This window comes from Sinocyclocheilus grahami, unplaced genomic scaffold (assembly GCF_001515645.1).
Source record: "Sinocyclocheilus grahami isolate Dianchi unplaced genomic scaffold, SAMN03320097.WGS_v1.1 scaffold288.1, whole genome shotgun sequence".
Classification (NCBI taxonomy): Eukaryota; Metazoa; Chordata; class Actinopteri; order Cypriniformes; family Cyprinidae; genus Sinocyclocheilus; species Sinocyclocheilus grahami.
The window spans coordinates 1,817,285-1,838,609 of NW_015505467.1; the positions used below are offsets into that span (position 1 = coordinate 1,817,285).

General features: G+C 36.6%; 1 protein-coding gene across 1 annotated transcript in view; it reads right to left on the reverse strand.

The window, feature by feature from the left end:
- LOC107600654 (slit homolog 2 (Drosophila)) overlaps positions 1-21,325 on the reverse strand; it is an 88,599-nt gene that overhangs the window by 14,893 nt on the left and 52,381 nt on the right. Inside the window, exons 4-23 of the mRNA XM_016292601.1 lie at positions 21,127-21,198; positions 19,982-20,053; positions 18,218-18,381; positions 18,047-18,058; positions 17,707-17,839; positions 13,425-13,496; positions 13,248-13,319; positions 11,734-11,805; positions 9,968-10,111; positions 9,426-9,589; positions 8,930-8,953; positions 6,784-6,804; positions 5,711-5,861; positions 5,402-5,476; positions 4,563-4,706; positions 4,223-4,366; positions 2,253-2,419; positions 1,829-1,961; positions 1,507-1,575; positions 457-528 (exon numbers count right to left, since the gene is read on the reverse strand). Of these exons, the coding sequence (XP_016148087.1) occupies positions 457-528; positions 1,507-1,575; positions 1,829-1,961; positions 2,253-2,419; positions 4,223-4,366; positions 4,563-4,706; positions 5,402-5,476; positions 5,711-5,861; positions 6,784-6,804; positions 8,930-8,953; positions 9,426-9,589; positions 9,968-10,111; positions 11,734-11,805; positions 13,248-13,319; positions 13,425-13,496; positions 17,707-17,839; positions 18,047-18,058; positions 18,218-18,381; positions 19,982-20,053; positions 21,127-21,198 (1,977 nt within the window). The remainder of the gene's footprint in view (positions 1-456; positions 529-1,506; positions 1,576-1,828; positions 1,962-2,252; positions 2,420-4,222; positions 4,367-4,562; positions 4,707-5,401; positions 5,477-5,710; positions 5,862-6,783; positions 6,805-8,929; positions 8,954-9,425; positions 9,590-9,967; positions 10,112-11,733; positions 11,806-13,247; positions 13,320-13,424; positions 13,497-17,706; positions 17,840-18,046; positions 18,059-18,217; positions 18,382-19,981; positions 20,054-21,126; positions 21,199-21,325) is intronic.

Sequence of the window (21,325 nt, forward strand, 5' to 3'; positions counted from 1 at the left end):
CACACACACACACACACACACACACACACACACACACACACACACAGACATTTTTATGGTTTCTGGGGACTCTCCATAGGTGTAATGGTTTTTAAACTGTACAAACCATATTTTCTATCCCTACACCAACCCTATACCTAAACCTACCGCTCACAGGAAACGTTTTAAGATTTTCAAAAAAACTCATTCTGTATGATTTATAAGCCTTTTGAATTATGGGGACACCAAAGTAACGTTGTAATACCTATGTCATACCCATGTTATTATACAAATTTGTGTCCTCATAAACCACAGAAACAAGCACACACACACACACGCACACACACACACACACACACACACACACACACACACACATACACAATGCACAGCTACAGACATACACAACCACACTAGTGTTTGCACAAAAAACACACAGACGCACAAACCGAAGCCATAGATCATGTTGACACTCACAGGGTGAGCAGCTCGGAAATGTTACTGAAGCTGTGGTTGGACAATGTGCTGATCTGGTTATTACTCAAATCGCTGCAAGAAAACACACACACACACACACACACACACACACAAACAAAGGCAGAGTGTTAAGAGCCACAAGGAAATCAAACACTTAAAGCCAACATTTAGGGTAAATGGCAATAACACAATGTTGTACAGCATTAAAAAGCAAAAGATTCTTTATATGTAGGATTTTTTCATTCATGTTTTTTTTTTTTTTACTGCATTACAGTTTTTTGTGTGTGGAATATTTAAACCTAATTATCCCAAGGAATGATTGCAAGGAATTACATATGACACTTTACATGGTTTAATGCATGGCATAAGACAATGCACATGCAAACTTCTATGTTAAAGACACTAAGACGGCTGAACTTCAATGCAGTATGCAGTGACCTTTAAAACTGCAAACAGCAAACACAAAGCATCTACAATAGTAATGTGTTAGACTTGAAGTCATAATACAACATACAGCAGCATTCAACATCTTAGAGGCATTGCTTCATTGAATTAACTTTTGTGGAAATTTGCATTCATGAAAATAATACAATAAACCTACAAAAACCATTGACAGTCTTATAAATTACTTGAAACCAGTGGTTCTTAATCCTGGTCCTGTGGATCCCCCGCTCCGCACATTTTGTATGTCTCCCTTATCATAAAATAATTACTTATCAGTAACGATGACTGAAAAAAAGCATTTTTTGTGTGTATGCTGTATAATGATCATTGTTAATTAGTACTTTATTCATTTGGTGATATGTTCTCATAGCACAGGAAATAAGGGGAAAAGCCTAAATAAACCCTCAAAATACAGCTACAAACATTGGAATTTTCTGGCATTGGCTGGATGGATCATGGAAAATGGATCAAACACCATATGCACAGGCTAACTCTGTCCATTTAAAAGAGTGCAGGTCTGCTATGATTGGCTGGTTTTAAAGGGGCAGGGACCTGATAACTGTGAAGTATTTGTGATTGGGTGACTCCAGAGAGGGCTGTACCTACATGAGAGTGAGGTGTTTATAATTGGATAGTTCCAGAGGGACTTGTGTGAACTGGTTGCCATCGAGATAGCTATCAGAAAAAGACAAACAAGTTATTACTCAAACACAGAGGAAATAGCACATTAGCAACACTGTAATAGGAAAAAACTTCAAAGACATATATATAGCAGCCATGTATTATTTCAGACGTCAAATATGTTGGTGGAGACAGCTGGGTTTACAAAAAAGGTGTGCCTGGATTAGATAAGGGGATTTTTTAAAATGGCCATTTATTATGAAATTGCTGTGAGGTTTGTGGCCGTAGTGTGTTTGTGTACACTCACAGTTCTGTAACGTCTTTAGGAATGCCTTTGGGTAAAACCTTAAGTCCTTTATTACTGCAGCGAACCACCGTATCCAAACACGAACACTCAGCAGGACAGCGAGCCAGGGGTGAACAGCTATTCTCATCATTACCTGCACACACACAAAGAGAAAATTAATCATCATGTTAATGTTCTCATTTATCAGAAGCCGAGAATAATGACATTTGAAATGAGCTTTTCGATGTGAAGATATGCCAAAGTAATTGTTTTTGTAAGCTTGCCTGAGTTTGTGTAAAGGAAGGATAACACTGAGCTATGCTCATGTTAGCATAACAGATCTTATCAAAGTCCTATTAGGAGCTAGAAACAAGATCTTCTAACACACATGCACATGTACTAAACATCCCCCCCCCCACATACACACACACACACATAGCCGTACCGTCTTCACAGGCAAAGTCTTGAATGGCCACATCTTGAATAGGGATCTCCTTAAGAAAGTATGGGCTCTGACAGCGGGGGTTGCCTGTGACAATCCGTTTCTTACGGAGCCATTCCCCTAGCCAGGCCAGATGACAGTTACAGTTAAACGGATTGGCCAGCAAGTTCCTGTGGGATCGCATAAGGAAAAAATATGTAGCAAATATTTAGAAAAACATTCCAGAAGCTCACAAACAAAAGCTCTGTTTTAAAACCTAATGAGGTGCCTGCATAGGCACACTACCGTCTTGAAAGGCAGGCAACTTTACTAAATCAGATGGCAGATGAGGCGAGATTTTGCTAAATAAGTAACAATTTGACCTGTTTTAAAGTTCACTGCTTTATCCTAGTATTTGTGTTTTTTCTTGTAATTTCATAATAATATAGAGTATCATGGAATTAGCTTATCAATTTGCTAACGTGAAACTGTATTAAGTCAAGTTTTCTGTATAAAATGCTATTTGAGTGAAGCACTGAGTTTCTTTTTATGTAGAATGATTCATATTGGTCACCTCCTTAAAGGGACAGTTTACCCAAAAATGAAAATTTTGTCATCTTTTACTCTCCCTCATGTCGTTCCAAACCTGTAGTTTTTTTCTTATGTTGATCATAAAAGATCGTATTTTGAAGAATGCAGGTAATCAAACAGTTGATGGTCCCCACTGACTTCCATAATATTTCTTTCCCTGCTATGGAAGTCAATTGGGACCAACAACTGTTTGGTTCTTCAAAATATCTTCTTTTATGTTCAACCTAAGAAAGAAACTTATACAGGTTTGGAATGACATGGGGGTGAGTAAATGATGACAAAATTTTCATTTTTGCGTGAACTATTACTTTAAAGGCCTGTTCACATCAAGGACTACAACTATAATGATAATTATTAGGGTTTAGTAATTATGCAACTTCTGTTTAGAATAAGGAAGTCCACACAACACCTATAACAATAACGAAACAGAGGAATGACTTCCATAACTTTTTTCCTGCTGATGAACAATAAAACATTGACAACCAATGAATCCACCCAACTTTAACAAAATTGAACATTTAAAGCAGCAGGCAACATAACTACTGTGTGTGCTTACAATAAACAATGTTACACCGTGTCCTAACTACACGTGACGCGCCAAGATTCCAACGAAAAGCAATTTGGGTGTCCACACTAGACGCGATGCGACACCACGATGCGACAGAATCAATCAAATATCACAGCCAATCAGAAGCGGCTCTCTCTGGAAGCGCACTGCTCTTGCAACGAAATGGATATGTTTATAATCTAATTCATAAATATGAAAGCTTTTTAACATCATTAAATGTACATATACTGAGTGACTGATCTTTGTCATGGAATACACTCGTTGGTTCGCAGTGAGTTCACAGTTTTAACGGTCATCTTTGCTTTAATTTATTTTCAAGATCTGAGGTAAACTATCTATTGTTGCTTTCAGTATGGCTATAAGGTCACACAAAATTATATTTAAACTCATATTAGAGACATTTAACCTTGAATAAAGCACATAATCACCTGAGATTATCTACTGTCATATAGTTTGTATGTTGTTGTTCCAGACGTCGTGGAAATAGAAACCGTTTATAAATTAGAAATTTTGCGTGTTGCCTGTCGCGGCTAGTTAGGACAAAAACTCTGATTAACATGGAAAAGATACCTTTTATCGTGTGTTGCGGCGTCGCATCGAATCGCGTGTAGTTAGAAACGGTGTTATTGTGCACTGGTGTGAATGCTAATATAAATATTGTTGTAGTTTTCATTATAGTTATCATTCTTGGTGTAAACAGGTCATTAAGATAAGGATGTTCCTTCAGAAGACAGTCACCTACTGTATTTAGGTAGCAAGGCAGCTAAATCGGTTATGGGACAGCTTTACTGAAACAAAACAAAACACTTTGTTGATACTGTGGTTTGATACTCACAGTGTTGAGAGGGAATGTAGTGTGTCAAAGGCTCCCGGGGACATGGAGGTGATCAGGTTATCATAGAGGGAGAGCAGTCTCACAGAGCTCAGACCAGTAAAACTACCGTTATTGACACAGCTTATCTTGTTACTCCTCAACATCCTGCACATGACAAACACACACACATAATCATTTAAAACAGCCAGAAGCTGCGAATTTGGTTTGGAACACACAGACCAATGTGCCCACACCTGAGAATAAAATCATACCTAGAAATTATTTTTTGACAGCATCTGGATGCATTGTCCTGAAGTTCAATCGAGTCATTCAGTCAAGTGTGCAAGCATGTGATACTCACAGTGTGCGGAGGCCGCTGAGGCCTTTCAGCATGCTGTAGTGGACACTCTCTAAGCGATTGCTCGTCAGTATGAGTTCATTCACTCCACTGGCCCCCTCAAATGTGCCCTCCTCAATATCTGTGATCTTATTGTTACTAAGATTACTGTAAAACAAAGCAAGTTGGCATGGTACTTTAAGTGCTCTGATGATGCTGGCCTAAAGGCTGGAATACGCTACACAATTGTTGCCCCGATTTTCTTCCGATTTACAGTCTGGAGAAGTTGATGCTATAGTTGTCGAAAGTCAGAGCCAGTCTGCAGATTTGAGTTGACAGATTTCATAGAAAATCGCATACTGACATACTAGTGGTGGTTGAGGAGAAACCCCCCATAAGATTGTAAAGCACTTTGGGTGTATAGTAAAACACAAGAAAGTGCTACATAAACGCATCATTCATTCATTCACTCAGTTTACAGATTTCATAGAAAATCGCATAGTGTATGATGGTCACAGACTCTGTTTTTTAAGCTTCAGACTATGATTCCATCCAGTCAGAGGATATTAAACATGTTTGATTTTAGAACGTGTATTGTTTTCATTTGTCACGTATCTCCTAACAACAAGGCGCATGTTTATGCGTGGGTTTGTTGTGATCGAAACGACTTTAAAGTCTGGTAGTATTCCTGATCCTCAGTCGTTTAGTGTATGATGGCAAGTTTTTCTTTTGTGACTATTACAAATTCGGTAACTGTATGATGCTCAGTATTTTAAGATCTCTTCAGTTTTTAAAAGTCGTGTAGTGTATTCCAGCCTTAAACTGTATAATGACAGATGACAAAGACACAGAAAGAGACTTACATTTTGCGCAGCTGAGGAAGCTTCTTAAAGATTCCTGTAGCCTCCAGCACTGTAAATTCATTATTGTTCAAGCGGCTGCATGTAAAACAAATGAAACACACAAAACACAATACAATTATTTGTAGATGAATTGATCTGTATGTGTTTATATGTTTATAAGCAATAAAGGTTGTGCACTATTCAGAATTTAATCTATATGAACCTTTTGAAACGTCAAAGTTTTGTTGAAATGGACTTCCAGTGATTTGGAATGAGTAGACAATGTTTAGTATTTTTGGCAGAACTGAACCTTAAATGAGAGACACTCACAGTTCTGCTGTATATTGAGGTATGTGGTCTGGGATCTTTGTGAGCTTTTGTCCAGAGCAGTCCACTGTGGTTCCTTCACAGCGACACTTCTCTGGGCACGCCAGGTCAGCGAAGCAATCCCCACCTAGTTTTGATCGGTAGTCTTCCACACCTATACACATAACCACACGCACACACAAACAGCACACCATTACACACCACACAATCACAAATAAAGTGTGTATGAGAGAAATAGAGGACAGAGAGAGAGAGAGAGAAGGAGAGGAGTAAGCTTGAAGACGTTTGGGTGGAAAGGTAGAGTGGTAAAAGTAGAGGGTCACTGGGAAGGAGGACGTTAAAGGTTAATTGTGCTAGACCAGAGGAAACTCAGTTATCACCATGGCAATTATGGTATTATCATTCTTATCAACACATAAAGCCATGCTGACATACTAGCCATGACTTTGGAGTGTTGTGTACACACACAGACACACGCTTATAAGTGGGAAAAGGCGATGCACATATTCTTAACTGTACATTCATACAAACGAAGACAAACACATTTACACACACACACACACATACAAAGGTTGTCTCTTGTTGCTTGCCATGCTGTAGATGCTGCAAGACCTTCCGTGGTGCTTGACAGAACCATGTATTAGTCCGAGTCTGCAACCACATGGTTAGATCAAGCACAAAGGAAAACCCCGCTGAATTTCCTCCACAAGACACAGAGAGAGAAAGAGAGAAAGAGAAGCAAAGGATTGAGAGCTAAAGAATGAGACAGTTATTTGTTTAGCCGTGATAAACTAGTGGAGAGCGTGATAGAGAGAAGAGAGATGCGGGGGAAAAAGAGAAGAGAGAAACAGAAGAGTGTGGCAGGAATATTGCAGCTGTTGTACAGTAAACAAACATGAACCAGCAGTTATATGCACAGTCAAACACACACGTACACGTTCAATTCACACTGTGTGCTTCATAAACCTCTGAGCACATTTTCACATATATTTGGATTCCTGGTCTGTGATTGGTTGGGGTTGAGGGGGGAAGGGCTTGTTGGGTGACGTCTTACTAGTCTTGTGTCAGTTACTTACACTTATTGATATGATGAATCCCTGAGTGTGTGTGCGAGAAAGGAAGAGAGAGAATATGTAATACACTCAAACAGTCAAACCCAAATACCTGCGAACACTGGAAAACCCGAGTCTTAGATCCATGCCACTGTGTGCTATTTGTGAGCATGCACACAGCAAGAGTGACACTGATCAAGCTGGTGAAGGTTTGACAACAAATTAACATTAGACTGAAGCGCCATTGTGTGCTTGCTCATCTAGCAACTTAATTAAACCAATAACTGTATTTGTATTTTGGTTTAAAGCACATGCCCAGTTCTTATAACTATATAGTATTAATAATCATTTTTAGGAAAAGCATACATTTAATTACATATGTACACAACTTCGAAGGTCACATCAGAGTCTGTATCATCACCACTGTGAGAAGGAACCCAGTCCAGCTGAGTAAGAAACTTCTCTAGATCCTCAAAAGAGTTCTCCCTATCTGTAGAGACCAGAGTTGAGAACTCATCCGAGTCTGTCTCAGACTTTGTGTTGTTGGCATTGAGGTCGTGGGATGGGGAAAAAGAAATGGAGGCGTCAGATAAACTGTGTGTCATAGCAGATTTGAGCGGGCTCTGCTGCTGCTGTGGAGAGATAGGACTGTCGGACAGGAGCAGGCTTTGGGCACTGCGGGAGGGCTTTAAGGGTACTAGTGAGTGACCAGGCGCTGTGCTCAGAGGAACACACTGGCTCACTATAGGATACAGTCTGTTATACACCCGATACTGAAGCCTCTTCAGCAACTTCATGACTGGGTGATCTGGGTAGCTGGGATCGGGAAAGAAAATAAACACATGACATAAGACACGGAAGAAACACTTCTGCTCGAAGATGATCTGACAACATGAACCTACCTGAGAAGACATGAGATTAGACCTGAAACCAGCGTTGGATCATTTGGATTCTTTTTCAGATTAGCTTTCCAAATTTTTGGCCATTCCTATGAATAAACCAATAAAATCATTATTTATACATTTATGTACATACACTAATGTTCAGTCAGAACGAATTTTTGTTGAAAGAAATTAACACTCTTATACAGCAAGGATGCATTACACTGATCAAAAGTGACAGTAAAGACATTTATAGTGTTACAAACGACTTGTTTCAAATAAATGCTGTTCTATTCATCAAAGAATCTTGGGGGGGAAAAAAACCCTTTCCACAAAAATATTAAGCTGCACTACTTTTTACTACAATGACGATAATAAGAAATGTTTCTTAGGCACCAAATCAGTATCTTAGAATGATTTCTGAAGGATCATGTGAAACTGAAGACTGGAGTAATGATGCTAAAAAATTCAGTTTTGCATCACAGGAAATAAAATGTTTTAAAAATCTTAAAACAGGAGTCATTTTAAGTTATTTTACAATTTTACAATATTACGTTTATTACTGTAATTATCAAATATATCACATTATATATATATATATATATATATATACTATCATTAAAAAGTTTGGGTCCAGTAAGGGAGAGTGAGAGAAAGTAAGTAAATAAATAAATATTCAGCTTTTATTCGGATACATTAAAATGATCAAATTACTTTTACAAAATAATAAACAAAATCAGGTTGGAGTGGTTCAGAGGGTCAGCTTGTTTTGTTTATTGTGAAGAAGATTTTGGACAATTGTATGTGACCCTATCTATGCAAAGACAATGAAAAATTGAAAAAAAATTGAATTCAAAAATTGGCTTTGGTGAGTATAAGGGACCACTTTCAAAAAAACCAAAAAAAACTTACTGATCCAAAACATTTGAATGGTAGAGTATAAAAGAAATAAAAATACTAAATAAATACTAAATTATAATAATTTTTATAATATATTTTTAATTAATAAAGACAGTCATAAAAGAAGAGGTATTAAAGTCATTGTATGTATGAACTGGATTTATAATGTATTTTTAAATAAATGATTAGATTCTGATTAGATTATGAGCATTGTCATTGACCCACATGCTACACAATAACACAGCAACATTATGCTTTGCTCTTCTATGCATATTCAGCAAAAATCTATCTGCATAATAATGTGCATGTCATTTGCGTGCATTAGTGTAGTAGTCCAAAGGCTTTTGTGCAGTACACACACAGACAAAATGTTTAGTAGCTGAACATACCTGGTATAAAATATTGCTCTTTAGCTAAACAAAGAGAGATACACAGAGAACTGAGAGGAAAGCTGTGTGTATGTAGATCAATAAATGAATATGAATATTGATCAGAGAATCCTGCTAATTTATAACCCCACAGCGATCAATACTCAACTGACAGACAGTAAACTAATAATAACCCCCCCCCCACACACACACACACATTTGCATTCTGATTTATAATCTGCTTAGACGGGAGAAGATAACTCATGCTGAGACCCTCAGAACTGTGTATATGTCGGTGTAAGTGAAAGCTGACTAAGATGTTTACACCCCTGATCGCACACACACACACACACACACACACACACACACACACACACACACTGATGCTAAAGTCCAACTTCCTGTCAGGGACAGACAGGAAGAGGTAGGGTCAAGACTTAGCATCTGTAAGCAAGTCTAGGCAAATTACTCAAAATTACACATATACTGAACTACCGATTTTCATGGCTGTATGTACCTGAACAGCGGAACTTTTTGCTCTTGATCTGGCCGATGCGTTTGTTAGCAAGCCGGCGGGGACTGGTGCATCGAGCTCCGCTGGTCTCAATCGGGTTGTCTTGCAGGTAGTCAGCTAACCACTTCAAATGGCAGTCACACATGAAGGGATTCTGGGCCAAATGACTAATAAACATAAAATATTCAACATAATTATGAATGACGGTCATAAATAAAGTGTTCAATTTCTTGAAAAACCAAATATGTTTTACTCTCAACCTACTGACCAACCTAAAATATGACTGCATGACATTGATCATACATGGGCCTAATATTCTATACCAAGACTTTTTAAAATTCCCTCAATATGATGATACAAGGGACCTCCTTTCAAAAATATAAAGCCAGCTATGCATTTTCATGCTTACATACATATTAATACTGTCTAAATGCAGTAAAAAATAAGTAAACATGACATTATAGAGAGATGATACCCTTTGAGATGTCATTATACTAAAGTCAAAAGGGTTTATGGGGTAACAAATGTTACTTAGTGTAACTCACAGTGTTTGGATGGCTCGGAGAGAAGAGAAGGTTCCCTTTGCGATGGTTTGGAGTTTGTTGTCATAAAGTGACAGAAGATTCAGATTCTGCAGGTCTTGGAAAGAATCTACGCGCAAACAGTTGATCTTGTTCGCATTTAGCAACCTGTTGGGATAAACATTTGTATGTGACATTTTACACAAATCTCTCAGGCAAACAGGAAAATCTATACATGAGTTGTAAATTGAGAAAGTATAAATGCCATATGCAAATAGATTAACATTTCTAGACAAACGTATGAGCGAGACTTAGAAAAAAAATCCCTGCTGTCTCATTTACAGTGCCTTATAGCAGAACAATGTTGTGAATAAACAGAGGCTTTATTTTACAAAGCAGCTTTCGTATAAACAGGATTTATATGTTCCGCATCTCCTGCAAAGCAATAAAACTGTGTGTGCGATGTGAGTTATTGCCACTAAACTTTTACATTTGTGAGCATACACAAATGTGTGTTTCACATGTTAGTTATTTCTGAATAATTCAAGAGTGAGAGGGAGTACAATCTTTTTATATTCACTTTCAACACAGTCTGAGTGCATGTGAGGTTGTAATGTTATGTAGTAGCTCCAAATGCTTATGGTCTTGTTAAAACCCCATAAATACTTGGATTAACAAGTATTTCCTAAACATACTCCTCACATTCACACACAGCGGAAGTATGTGGTATGTGTGTGCATTTATGTCCAGTTGTGCTGTCTGTCATCAGGGAAATGTGTCAGGCTTACGGTCCTATCCGCCCACACACACACACACACATACACACACAGGTTTGTTTTTGTGAAAAGTGGGGACATCCCATAGGCGTAATGGTTTTTCTACTGTACAGACCGTATATTCTAATGCCCTACACCAACCCTACCCCTAAACCTACCCTTCACAGGAGACTTTGTGCTATTTCAGATTTTCAATACACTCCATTCTGTGTGATTTATAAGCGTTTTGAAAAGTGGGGACATGGGATAATGTCCTGAAAAGTCACCTTCTCCTTGTAATACCTATGTCATACCTTTGTCATTATACAAATCTATGTCCTCATTTGTCACAAAAACGCGCGCACACACACACACACACACACACACACACACACACACATTTGTCTTTTTCTATCATTATGTGAGCACCTATTGTTTTTACACTGAGCTATGGATGTCAAAAGTACCTGTACCGCAACTGCAGTACTAACTGGATATTAAAATAAAAAATTCTTGCCTTGGTAGGATATTTATGTAAACACTTTTGGTTAGATATAAGATTTGCCTCAAAATATCAGACTATAAATGCAGCCTAATGTACTTGTCTCTGTCAAGTGTGTCATTAACACTCAATGACAATATTGACAATAAAAAGAGAAAAAAAAAAGGTTTTCTTCTTTATTACTGACTGTTAAATTGAAGCAATGCTGACTTACTGAGAAATACTGGTAAAGTTTCCCAATATGGTGTTTAATAGCATATTCATTTTGCTGTGGTATTTAAGCTGATATTGAGAATTACTGGCATTGATGTCAACTACTAAAATGTTGGTATCTTGAGCTAATGAAATTTCCCTTCACACAAACCATTTGGCATTATTAGATTTTAATTGAGTCATTATTTAGTATGTTTATTAAACCATTTTCCAATGGCTAGTCCTCAGACTTGGCAGGACCCACCTACACTCAGAGAGAAATAAACGCCCTTCCTTCATGGCATTTTCAAGCATAAATTCATAGAATGTGCATTACTCACAGTAGCTGCAATGAGAATAGTCCATCAAAAAGGCCTTTGGGAAGTTCAGTGATTTTATTCCCATATAAAACCCTGAAAGGCAGAAACACAAGGGAACATTAAATAAAAGCAAAGATTAAAGATGTTCATTACCCACCCACACACACAACCATTCATCAGAAATGGTTCCTCAAACAGAGCACAAGATGCACCACCACAAATCATCCCAGTGCAACCAGTGACGAATCATATTTAAAAAGAAATTAAATCATACAGACCCAGATTCATGAGGTAAAATCATCAAAAACATATGCGCAATAATCTTCTTATGATGAATATAACATCTCAATTACATCTAATATTCATTACTTTATCTTAATGGTCTGTAACCCTACGCAAACTGATGTTGTCGTAAAAATGGGTGATGAATACTGGCAAATTCAGGACTAATCTGTAAGAGCCACGGAGGGTAAATATTTCTTGGCATTTTTATTTTAGAATGAATAATGGCATTGTGGCTTTGGCTATATGCTGATATCCTATATATGTGCAGCCCACACAGAAACTTTACAGAAAGCATCACAATTTGGAACGTCTGTCTTTTACGTTGTACTTTTTTATGTTTATACATTAAATATTTTGACTAATTAGATTATTCTTTAAGCTACTTCTCAGTTTGTAGTACACAATTCTGTTAACAGGCAGATTTCCACCCAAAATCAGCATCTAAAAAAATTATTTAAAAAATCGGTCTGTGCCTGCATTTGAAGTATTTCATTACTGTGATGTCATGTCAGGACTTGCATGTGTGTGATCTCTTTTGGCTTGAAATTGTATTTTTTCAGGAGGAGAGATTTTAAATGGCTGGCTGGTATTCCTAAGAGGCTGGTCCGAAGGGAACGAGAGAGGGGGGGAGAACTGTTCCGCCCACTAAGTTCTGGCTCATTGGAAGCCGGTCAGTAAAGTAAACCAAAAAAAATACAGAGACCAAGCAAGAAAGACATATACATCCCATCCCCCTAAAACACACACATTTGCACACTGAAAATGCCAGGCCAAAACAAATAGCTTAATGTATTTGAGCAAGAGCTTATATTAGTGTGTTTCATATTCTAAGGGTTTAGCCATATACAGTATAAATTTGTCATTTGTCTTGCAATTACCATGCTTACTTTTTCTTAAACAAGTCACATCGTATGAATTCATACAAAACTGCCACCTTGTAAAATACTTACATTTCCTCATGAGATCAGAACTATTCATTTCTTTATTTATACAACTTATTTAAAGATAGAACAATCACTGGAGGTGTCTTTAAAACTGTTCATCTATCGAAATGAAAATGTCCTCTATGTTTGAATGGTGGTTACGTTGACTCAGACTCTACAGGGGTTTATCTGCTCTGTTCTCTAAAAGCTTGAATGAGTCAGATCATCAAAAATTGAGAGAATGATGGAAGCTTAATATAACTCTTACATTCTCTTCTCACGCACACACACAAATATGCATATATATATATATATATATATACTTACAGAGAATTCAAAGATCGGAGACCTTGAAAGGAGTCTGAAGCCAATTCAGTTATTTGATTATTACTCAAATCTCTAAAAAAAAACAAAAAAAAAACAAGAAAATTAGAGAAAGATGAGGAATAAGTGTGTTTGTGTGATTATGTATGTATGTGTGCTCACATAGACACACACACTCACATTCTCCGCAGCCGTTTGTAAGGTGAGAAGGCTCCTGGTGGAATAATCTTGATGGAGTTCTGCTCCAGTCGGCTGTGAACAGAGAGAATAAACCAGATCAACAAATGGAGGGAACGTGGAAGAGGGAATAATCCAGGTGAGGCTAACTGGAAAATGACGGGCACTGACAGCAGTATTGAGGAGTTATTGGAAAAGTATGATGGGAAATGGGCGATGACTGATTTGGAATGCTACACCTTGGACATTAATTCTGGGTTTAGAGTCTGTTTTTGTAATACAGAAATTTAATACAATAAGAGGGGTACCAAGACAAAAGAGGGGGGAAATCAATGTGACAGGCACAAATGTAAGATTAATGTCAATATCTCTGGGATGACTTTAATCACAGTGTAGCAGCTGTGTCTGTTTGCTGTAGTTCCAGTCTGAGGCAGTGCCCATGTCTGGATGAGTGTGTGCTTGAGTGATTTGGTCAGACTAAGAACAAATCCAACATCTGTGTTCCATGAAAAATTGAATTATGAACACACTGAAATTTCAACATTGCCTTAAAAGTGCACTCAGGTTTTTTTTACATTAAAACATTTGTCGCTTAGGAAAAGAACAGTTATATTAGAATCAGTTATATTAGTAGCAAAACTGTTGTATTTTACATTAAGTCGGTCACATGATAAGGCTGCTATAGGATTTAGGGCTGTCAAAATGACTGAAAAACTACATTCGAATTTTCTACTTAAATATGATCAAAATTCAAATTATATTCAAATTTAAAAGGCATAATTTCAGTTAGGGGGAAAAAGCTTTTGGCTTCTCTCCTGAGGCCACAAGAGGGCGCATCGAGCAAAATATTATGCATGTTTCTTCAAAGCGTAATAAAATAACACGACTATCTTTGGAAAAAAGTGCATAGTGTTTAAAATAATGTTTATAAACCATATATAATTAATAAAGTTGCTTAAACAATTAGAAAAAAACAGCACCATGCATGTATGCATAGTTTAATACAAAGGACCGAAAACCAATCACAAAAGTAGGCTACTTTCTTCATTTAAAAACATGAGATACAGTGGGATGGGGAAAAACCGCCATAATATCTTTAGACATGTTTTTTAAAGTTGAACTTGCATTAATTTTACATGGCTTTCTACACATGCCGTTCTCTGCGAGACGCGAGTGCAACGCTGATAGATGTCCCTCTAGAAAATGTGATAAATATGTGTTCTGTGTGAACGGCTTGGTTTCAGGTTTGACGTAAGCAACATCTTCTCCACACTGATGCTCTCGTTTTCCACAATATATGAATGAACAACGTAGCAGCGCCGCATCTAGTGGGCTCAACTGGATAGGCTAACAAAAGCATTAAAATGCAATCAATGACACATACATCGTCATTGCATCTCGTGCGCCACTGATAAGGCTGCCTGATGGCTGACGCAGACCTTAAATTTTGATTTTTCTTTTTATTCGACGAATATTTGAAATTAAATTTTTTTTTTGACAGCCCTAATAGGAATTAATATACATGGCGTGGGTCGCCTAATGGGACCGTCTCACTTTATCTTAGTAACATCCCTCTTATCAGATACTTTTGCTTTAGTAATAATTGAATAATGAAGCCGGTTACCCACTCTGAATAAAATAAAATAATAAATAAATTATAATAATAAAGAGATGATCATGATTTTTTTCTCATTATTGTCACTACTGACATATTATAGTTCACAGTTGTAAAGTTATTTCTTATAATTCTGACTTTGTATCTCACAAATGCGACTTTATTTGTTATTATGACTTTCTGTCTCACGATGTGATTATATCTCACAATTGCAAATGTTACTTTACTCCTTATTTTAAAAAAATTCTCACAATCACCTATTTTTTTATTTTATTTAATGTTATTTCAATAACAGGTTTCCATATATTGACTAACTACTGTAATTCTTCAGTTGCAAACCAAAACTGATGTTTTGAGTGTATATTTGAACAAATGCCCATGCACACACAAATTGAAATAAAACCCTGAAAAGAAAGTATTTTAACTGTAAAAAAAAACTGTACACGTAATCTAATTTAATTTTCACATTTTAAAGGGGTCATATGATGCAATTTCAAGTTTTCCTTTCTCTTTGGAGTGTTACAAGCTGATTGTGCATAGATAAGATCCCTGAAGTTGCAAAGACTAAAGTCTCAAACCCAAAGAGATATTCTTTATCAAAGTTAAGGCTCTGCCACGCCCCCCTAAATCTCCTCGTTCTAACACTCCCCCACATATCTACCTCACTATGTGGAAATATTTGCATAATGCCGCCCAAATGTGCACGCAAAGACAGAAGGCGTGGTTTCAGTAACCGCAGTTAGTGTTGAAGCAGCCATGTCAGGAGACACTGTGTGTTTCTAGGCGAAAGCAAAAGCACTTTATTTGGCCTTCCGAAAGTAGATGCATTTAGGAATCACATTTCATTCAGCCGGAGCCAAATGAGATAATCTGACTCATCTGCCAAAGCCCTGCATGCGGCTTTCAGAGGAAGAAAAACGAAGGGATGACAGACAGAGAAAGAAGGGAAGAAAAAAGATAGACAATGACCCTGGCAGTGAGAGGCACAACAGTTTAAAAAAGATGTGGCGTCTCAATCCAGGCCCCGTTGGCAGAGCGCTGGCCCACAGAAGAGATGCCATTGATAAAATAAATCCATTTCCACACTGCATTAAAGTGCATGACTTCAGCATGGCCTCCGTAGTTAAAATACTTGATACAGATACAACCCTGACTGTGTGTATGTGTGTTTGTGGAATGTGGAAGCTACATCTGTCAAAAAGGAGGCAGACATCAGACTGGTGCCAAACAAATCCACCATTACACTCAACCAAATACAAGACTGAAGAAGACATACTGTATAAACATAGTCTTGTTGGTGACAGCTCTATGTACATGAGTGTGTGTGTGTGTGTGTGTGTTTCTAACCTAACTATTCCTTTATGGATACTCTCAAATGGAAAATGATCCAGAAACAGATTAAAATATTTTCATTAAATAATCTAAAAGTTATTAATATTAATAAAACAAAGAAAATTCGCTGGGGTGTGATACATATGCGTTCTGTGTGAACGGCTTGGTTTCAGTTTTGACGTAAGCAACATCTTCTCCACACCGATGCTCTCGTTTTCCGCAGTATATGAATGAACAACGTAGCAGCTCCGCATCTAGTGGGTTCAACTGGATAGGCTAACAAAATCATTAATATGTATATATATACAGTATATTTGTAGCAATAGCCAAAAATACATTGTATGGGTCAAAATTATTGCTTTTTATTTTATGCCAAAAATCATTAGGATATTAAGTAAAGATCATGCTCCACGAAGATATTTTGTAAATTTCCTACTGTAAATATATGAAAACATAATTTTTGATTAGTAATATGCATTGCTAAGGACTTCATTTGGACAAATTTAAAGGCGATTTTCTCAATATTTAGGTTTTTTTGCAGCCTCAGATTCCAGATTTCCAAACAGTTGTATCTCGGCCAAATATTGTCCTATCCTAACAAACTTACTTATTTATTCAGCTTTCAGATGATGTATAAATCTCAATTAAAAAAATGGACCCTTATTGACTGGTTTTGTGGTCCAGGGTCACATATAATAAAATAAAATAAAATAAAATAAAATAAAATAAAATAAAATAAAATAAAATATAATATAATATAATATAATATAATATAATATAATATAACAAAACAAAAGTTGTGTTTTACTATACTGTGTTGTTATAATTAATATTATTAATTATTATTTCATCGGTATGATACCTTATAGATAGTGATGTCTAATGAATATATTCAAGTACATAGTACAGTTTTTTATACTGATTTTTTCCTTGTGTATTAATAATATAATATTATATTATATTATATTATATAATTTTATATTATATTATATTATATATAAGTATTTTAGTGGTACAATTTAATTAATGTACTGTGATCATATTTAGTACAATTTACGAGCAATAGAAGCATATGGGAATGTGTGTGTCTGTGTTTACCTACTTATCCATATTTTAGGGACAAATTTGTACCCAGAAAAGAACTAAATCAGACAAAATATCCCAAAATAAAATAATAATAATAATAATAATAATTGGATTTCTAAAAAAAAATCTGTTAGAGTTAAGTTTATAACTAGTTGTATTAAAAACAATAAAAGTCAATGTAATGTTCCCATTTAGATAGCTAAATAAATGTCTGGGTGTGTGTGATGTGTTGTGTGTCTGCTCCTCACTCACATTTCAGTGATGGTTTCTGGCAGGTTGGTGGGTATTTCAGTCAGTCCTTTCCCCCGGCAGTCCACTATGTTATTACTGCAGGTGCACAGCTCAGGACACTGCAGCACACTACAGGACGAGTGTGACTGGGGCCCTAAAACACACATACAGAGAGATGACAGGGATGCAGGGGGATGTGCTACACAAAGGAAGATTGAGTTTGAAGGTTGAATTAAATTTAAAACAACAACAAAAAAAACTTTCTCAAGCAAAAAAGTTGTGGACTGAATATTGCAACTAAATGAAATTTGAAGTAAAAAAAAAACTTTTTGCCCATGTTATTTCAGCACAGATAACTTGCCTTCACTGAAGTCTTGAAAGCATGAGAAAAGAAAGAGAACAGCCGAAAAATGGACAGAATATGAAAGCTTTGACAACACAAAACAGCAAATCCATTTATTTATTCTCTATATACTCACAGGCTCTTATCTCCTGTAAACAAACCATACAAATAAAATACACACAAACTTACCTGTACACATAAACTCTTTCCTCTGAACCTCAGCAATGTTGTGGCCCCTCAGAGAGGGCGGAGCCATACACTGTGTGTAGAGGCCAAGGCGGGGCCTCTGTCTCAGCCAATCAGAGAGCCAGGCCACATGGCAATCACATAGCAGACTATTTGAGTGCAGACGACTAGAGAGATGGAGAGTCAGAGAGAAAGAGTCATTTGAAGGTCCAGTGGCAGTCTAAGCTGGTATATCGACAAAAACCTGTGTCCATGTGTGTGAGAGAGTATTATCAACTTTGCATCTGACAATTTCTTGTTCATTAATTACCGACATTTACTTGCAGACAACAAGCAAACACACACACACACACACACACACACACACACATAACAAGCAAACACACACACACACACACACACACACACACACACACACACACACACACACACACACACACACACACACACAATGATTTCTCTGTTGACTCTGGTGTTTCTGTGTGGTCAGCAGCTTTAGCAGTCCTTCCCTTAACAAGAATAATGTTAAAACTAAATATAAAGCATAATTTTGTTGTAACTGGCTTTGAAAATCTGAAGTAACAAGCCAATGATCTTTTCCAACATGACATGGCAGTAGAGCATGTGTTCAGAGAGATAGAGGACAGAGTTTATTCTGTGGAGCATTTTGTCATGGCAGAAATCATCACAGTGACTTATGACCAACTTCATGTTGAACAGAGCTAGAAAGCACTGAAATATACTGCTCTTGTTTTATCTCTCTCCACAATTATTTCCTTCCCAATGGGCCTTGGAAAGGCTTTTGTATAGGTTGGGTCAAGAATGAGAACGACGCAAATCATTTTAGTCCACTGAAATGCAGAGGAACATTCAAACCACTTCGAGTTTTACAATGCTCTCGTGTTATTTTATCAACTTGCTGAAATAGAAACAGAAGGTCATCAATATATTGAACATATTAAAATACCTTTTTTATACTTTATTTTTTTCCTAATGTATTTTTTTATTAAAAAGATAAGACACCTTGTCACTGAATTGCTACATGATTTTTAACATGTTTATTCAACTGGATAAAATACAATTTGGGTTGTTTATTTTTTGTTTTAGGTTTAATGTTTACGTTTACGTTTACGTTTAACTTTTTGTAAAAAAATACCCCTATTGAACTCCTACCTATGAGCATTTGTTTTTTTCCCATGGAAATAAATGGGTAACTATCGTAACAATTTTGTTTTAGTATTATTCATATACTATTATAACAACTATTAATATTTTGAACAATCTTTTACTTTAATATTTCCAGTTTTAGTAATTTTGTTATTTGCTTTTATTTGTAGCTTTATTTCAATCAGCAAAAATGATTTTTAATACCTTTAGTTTTAGTTACAACAATACTGTATTGTAAGTATAAGTATAAGTATAGGTTTCATGGTCTTAATGGTCCTTCCCATCTTGGCATTCACTGGCTTTCTTTCCATCATCTATTGCAGATGTTTAGCAAACATGGACCAGATTACCGATATAGCAATTACCTACTTTAGCTCATCACGTAAATGGGATTAAATCATGATCACACACAAAGGACTCCAATCTACAAAATGCATGCTAATGAAACATACATATTAATGTGGTTATTACACCCTATTACCTCATAATCACACTTATTAAGGGCCAGCATGATAAGTGCTGGATAACATGCCAACGGCAGTATGAATTGCTAATTTAATGCAATGTGTGTGTGTGTGTGTGTGTGTGTGAGATACTCACAATGTCCTAAGCTTGGGCATGTGGTTAAAACTGGCCACTGACAAACGAGAGATATTGTTGTTGTTCAGTGTGCTGTGAAACAAAGTCAGAGAAAGATAATCAGTTCATAGACCTTTTTAGAACAATAATGAGGAATATTTCACTAATGGAAAGTGAATGGTTACCACAGCTGCCCCTGGTACCCATATACTAGGGCTGTGCAAATAATCGAATGCGTATCTTATCAGTAAAGCCGGTTCTGTGATTAGTAGTAAATCTCCAGCACATGCTTTCAGATGGAGCAGCATTTACTACACAGAGCCGTAGTTCACTGACATGCTACACAAAATCGTGTTCAAAATAGCAGGCGTGCACGTGCTGGAGATTTACTACTAATCACAGAACCGGCTTTACTGATAAGATATGCATGAAAATCGCATTTGATTATTTGCACAGCCCTACCATATACTTTCATTGTATAAAAAAGATAATCTTAGACATTCTGCTAAATAACTCCTTTTGTGTTCTGTATGAAAACATTCTTTGGTATAGTTTGAGAGTGAGTAAATGATAACAGAATTTTGGGTGAATTATCCTTTGAATGTTTTCCTATTACAATATTTCATACATAAACATATAGAACTGTTTTTTTTTCAGTATATCAATATGCCTTCATGCATGTATGTGGTTATGTGCAGGGAACCACTTTATAGATGCACATCTGATATTTAATACAGCTCATACATTATTTTTTGTCCATTTGTCACAAAGCATCAAACTAATCTTAGTAAAATAATCTGACACAATCCCATTTATCTGTCTTGATTCCATTCTCTCTAACAGGATTATTCCACTAATCCAATTTTTAAAAGCAGATATGCATTTTATACAATCATTCAACACTCAGTAGGCATGATCTGACAGCCAAACACAGCATGTCACCAACAGAGAAATCCATACCAATTTAACATGAATATACGGTTTTCTAATCTCAATTTCAATCTAAAAATCAAAAAGGTTTTTGGAACAGTCCAAAAACCTGTGTGGCCCAGCTTTGACCCAAGTCTAGTAAAACCATGATATCTAAAAAGATCTCTGCAGTGGCTTTAATTCAACAGAATACAATCACACAAGTTCACACACACACACACATGCAGTGCACTTACAGTACTTCTAGGTCCCGCAGAGCTCGGAACGCTCCGTCTTCAATGCAGGAAATCTGATTATAGTCCAGCTGCCTGAGAGAGAAAAAACAGAGAGATAATGTTTGAAGATGATGATGTCGGTTCTTTTGCTTGGTGTTCAATGAATATGGTAATAGAGTAATACACTCTCATAAACATTACTGATCCTTACTTTAAAAAA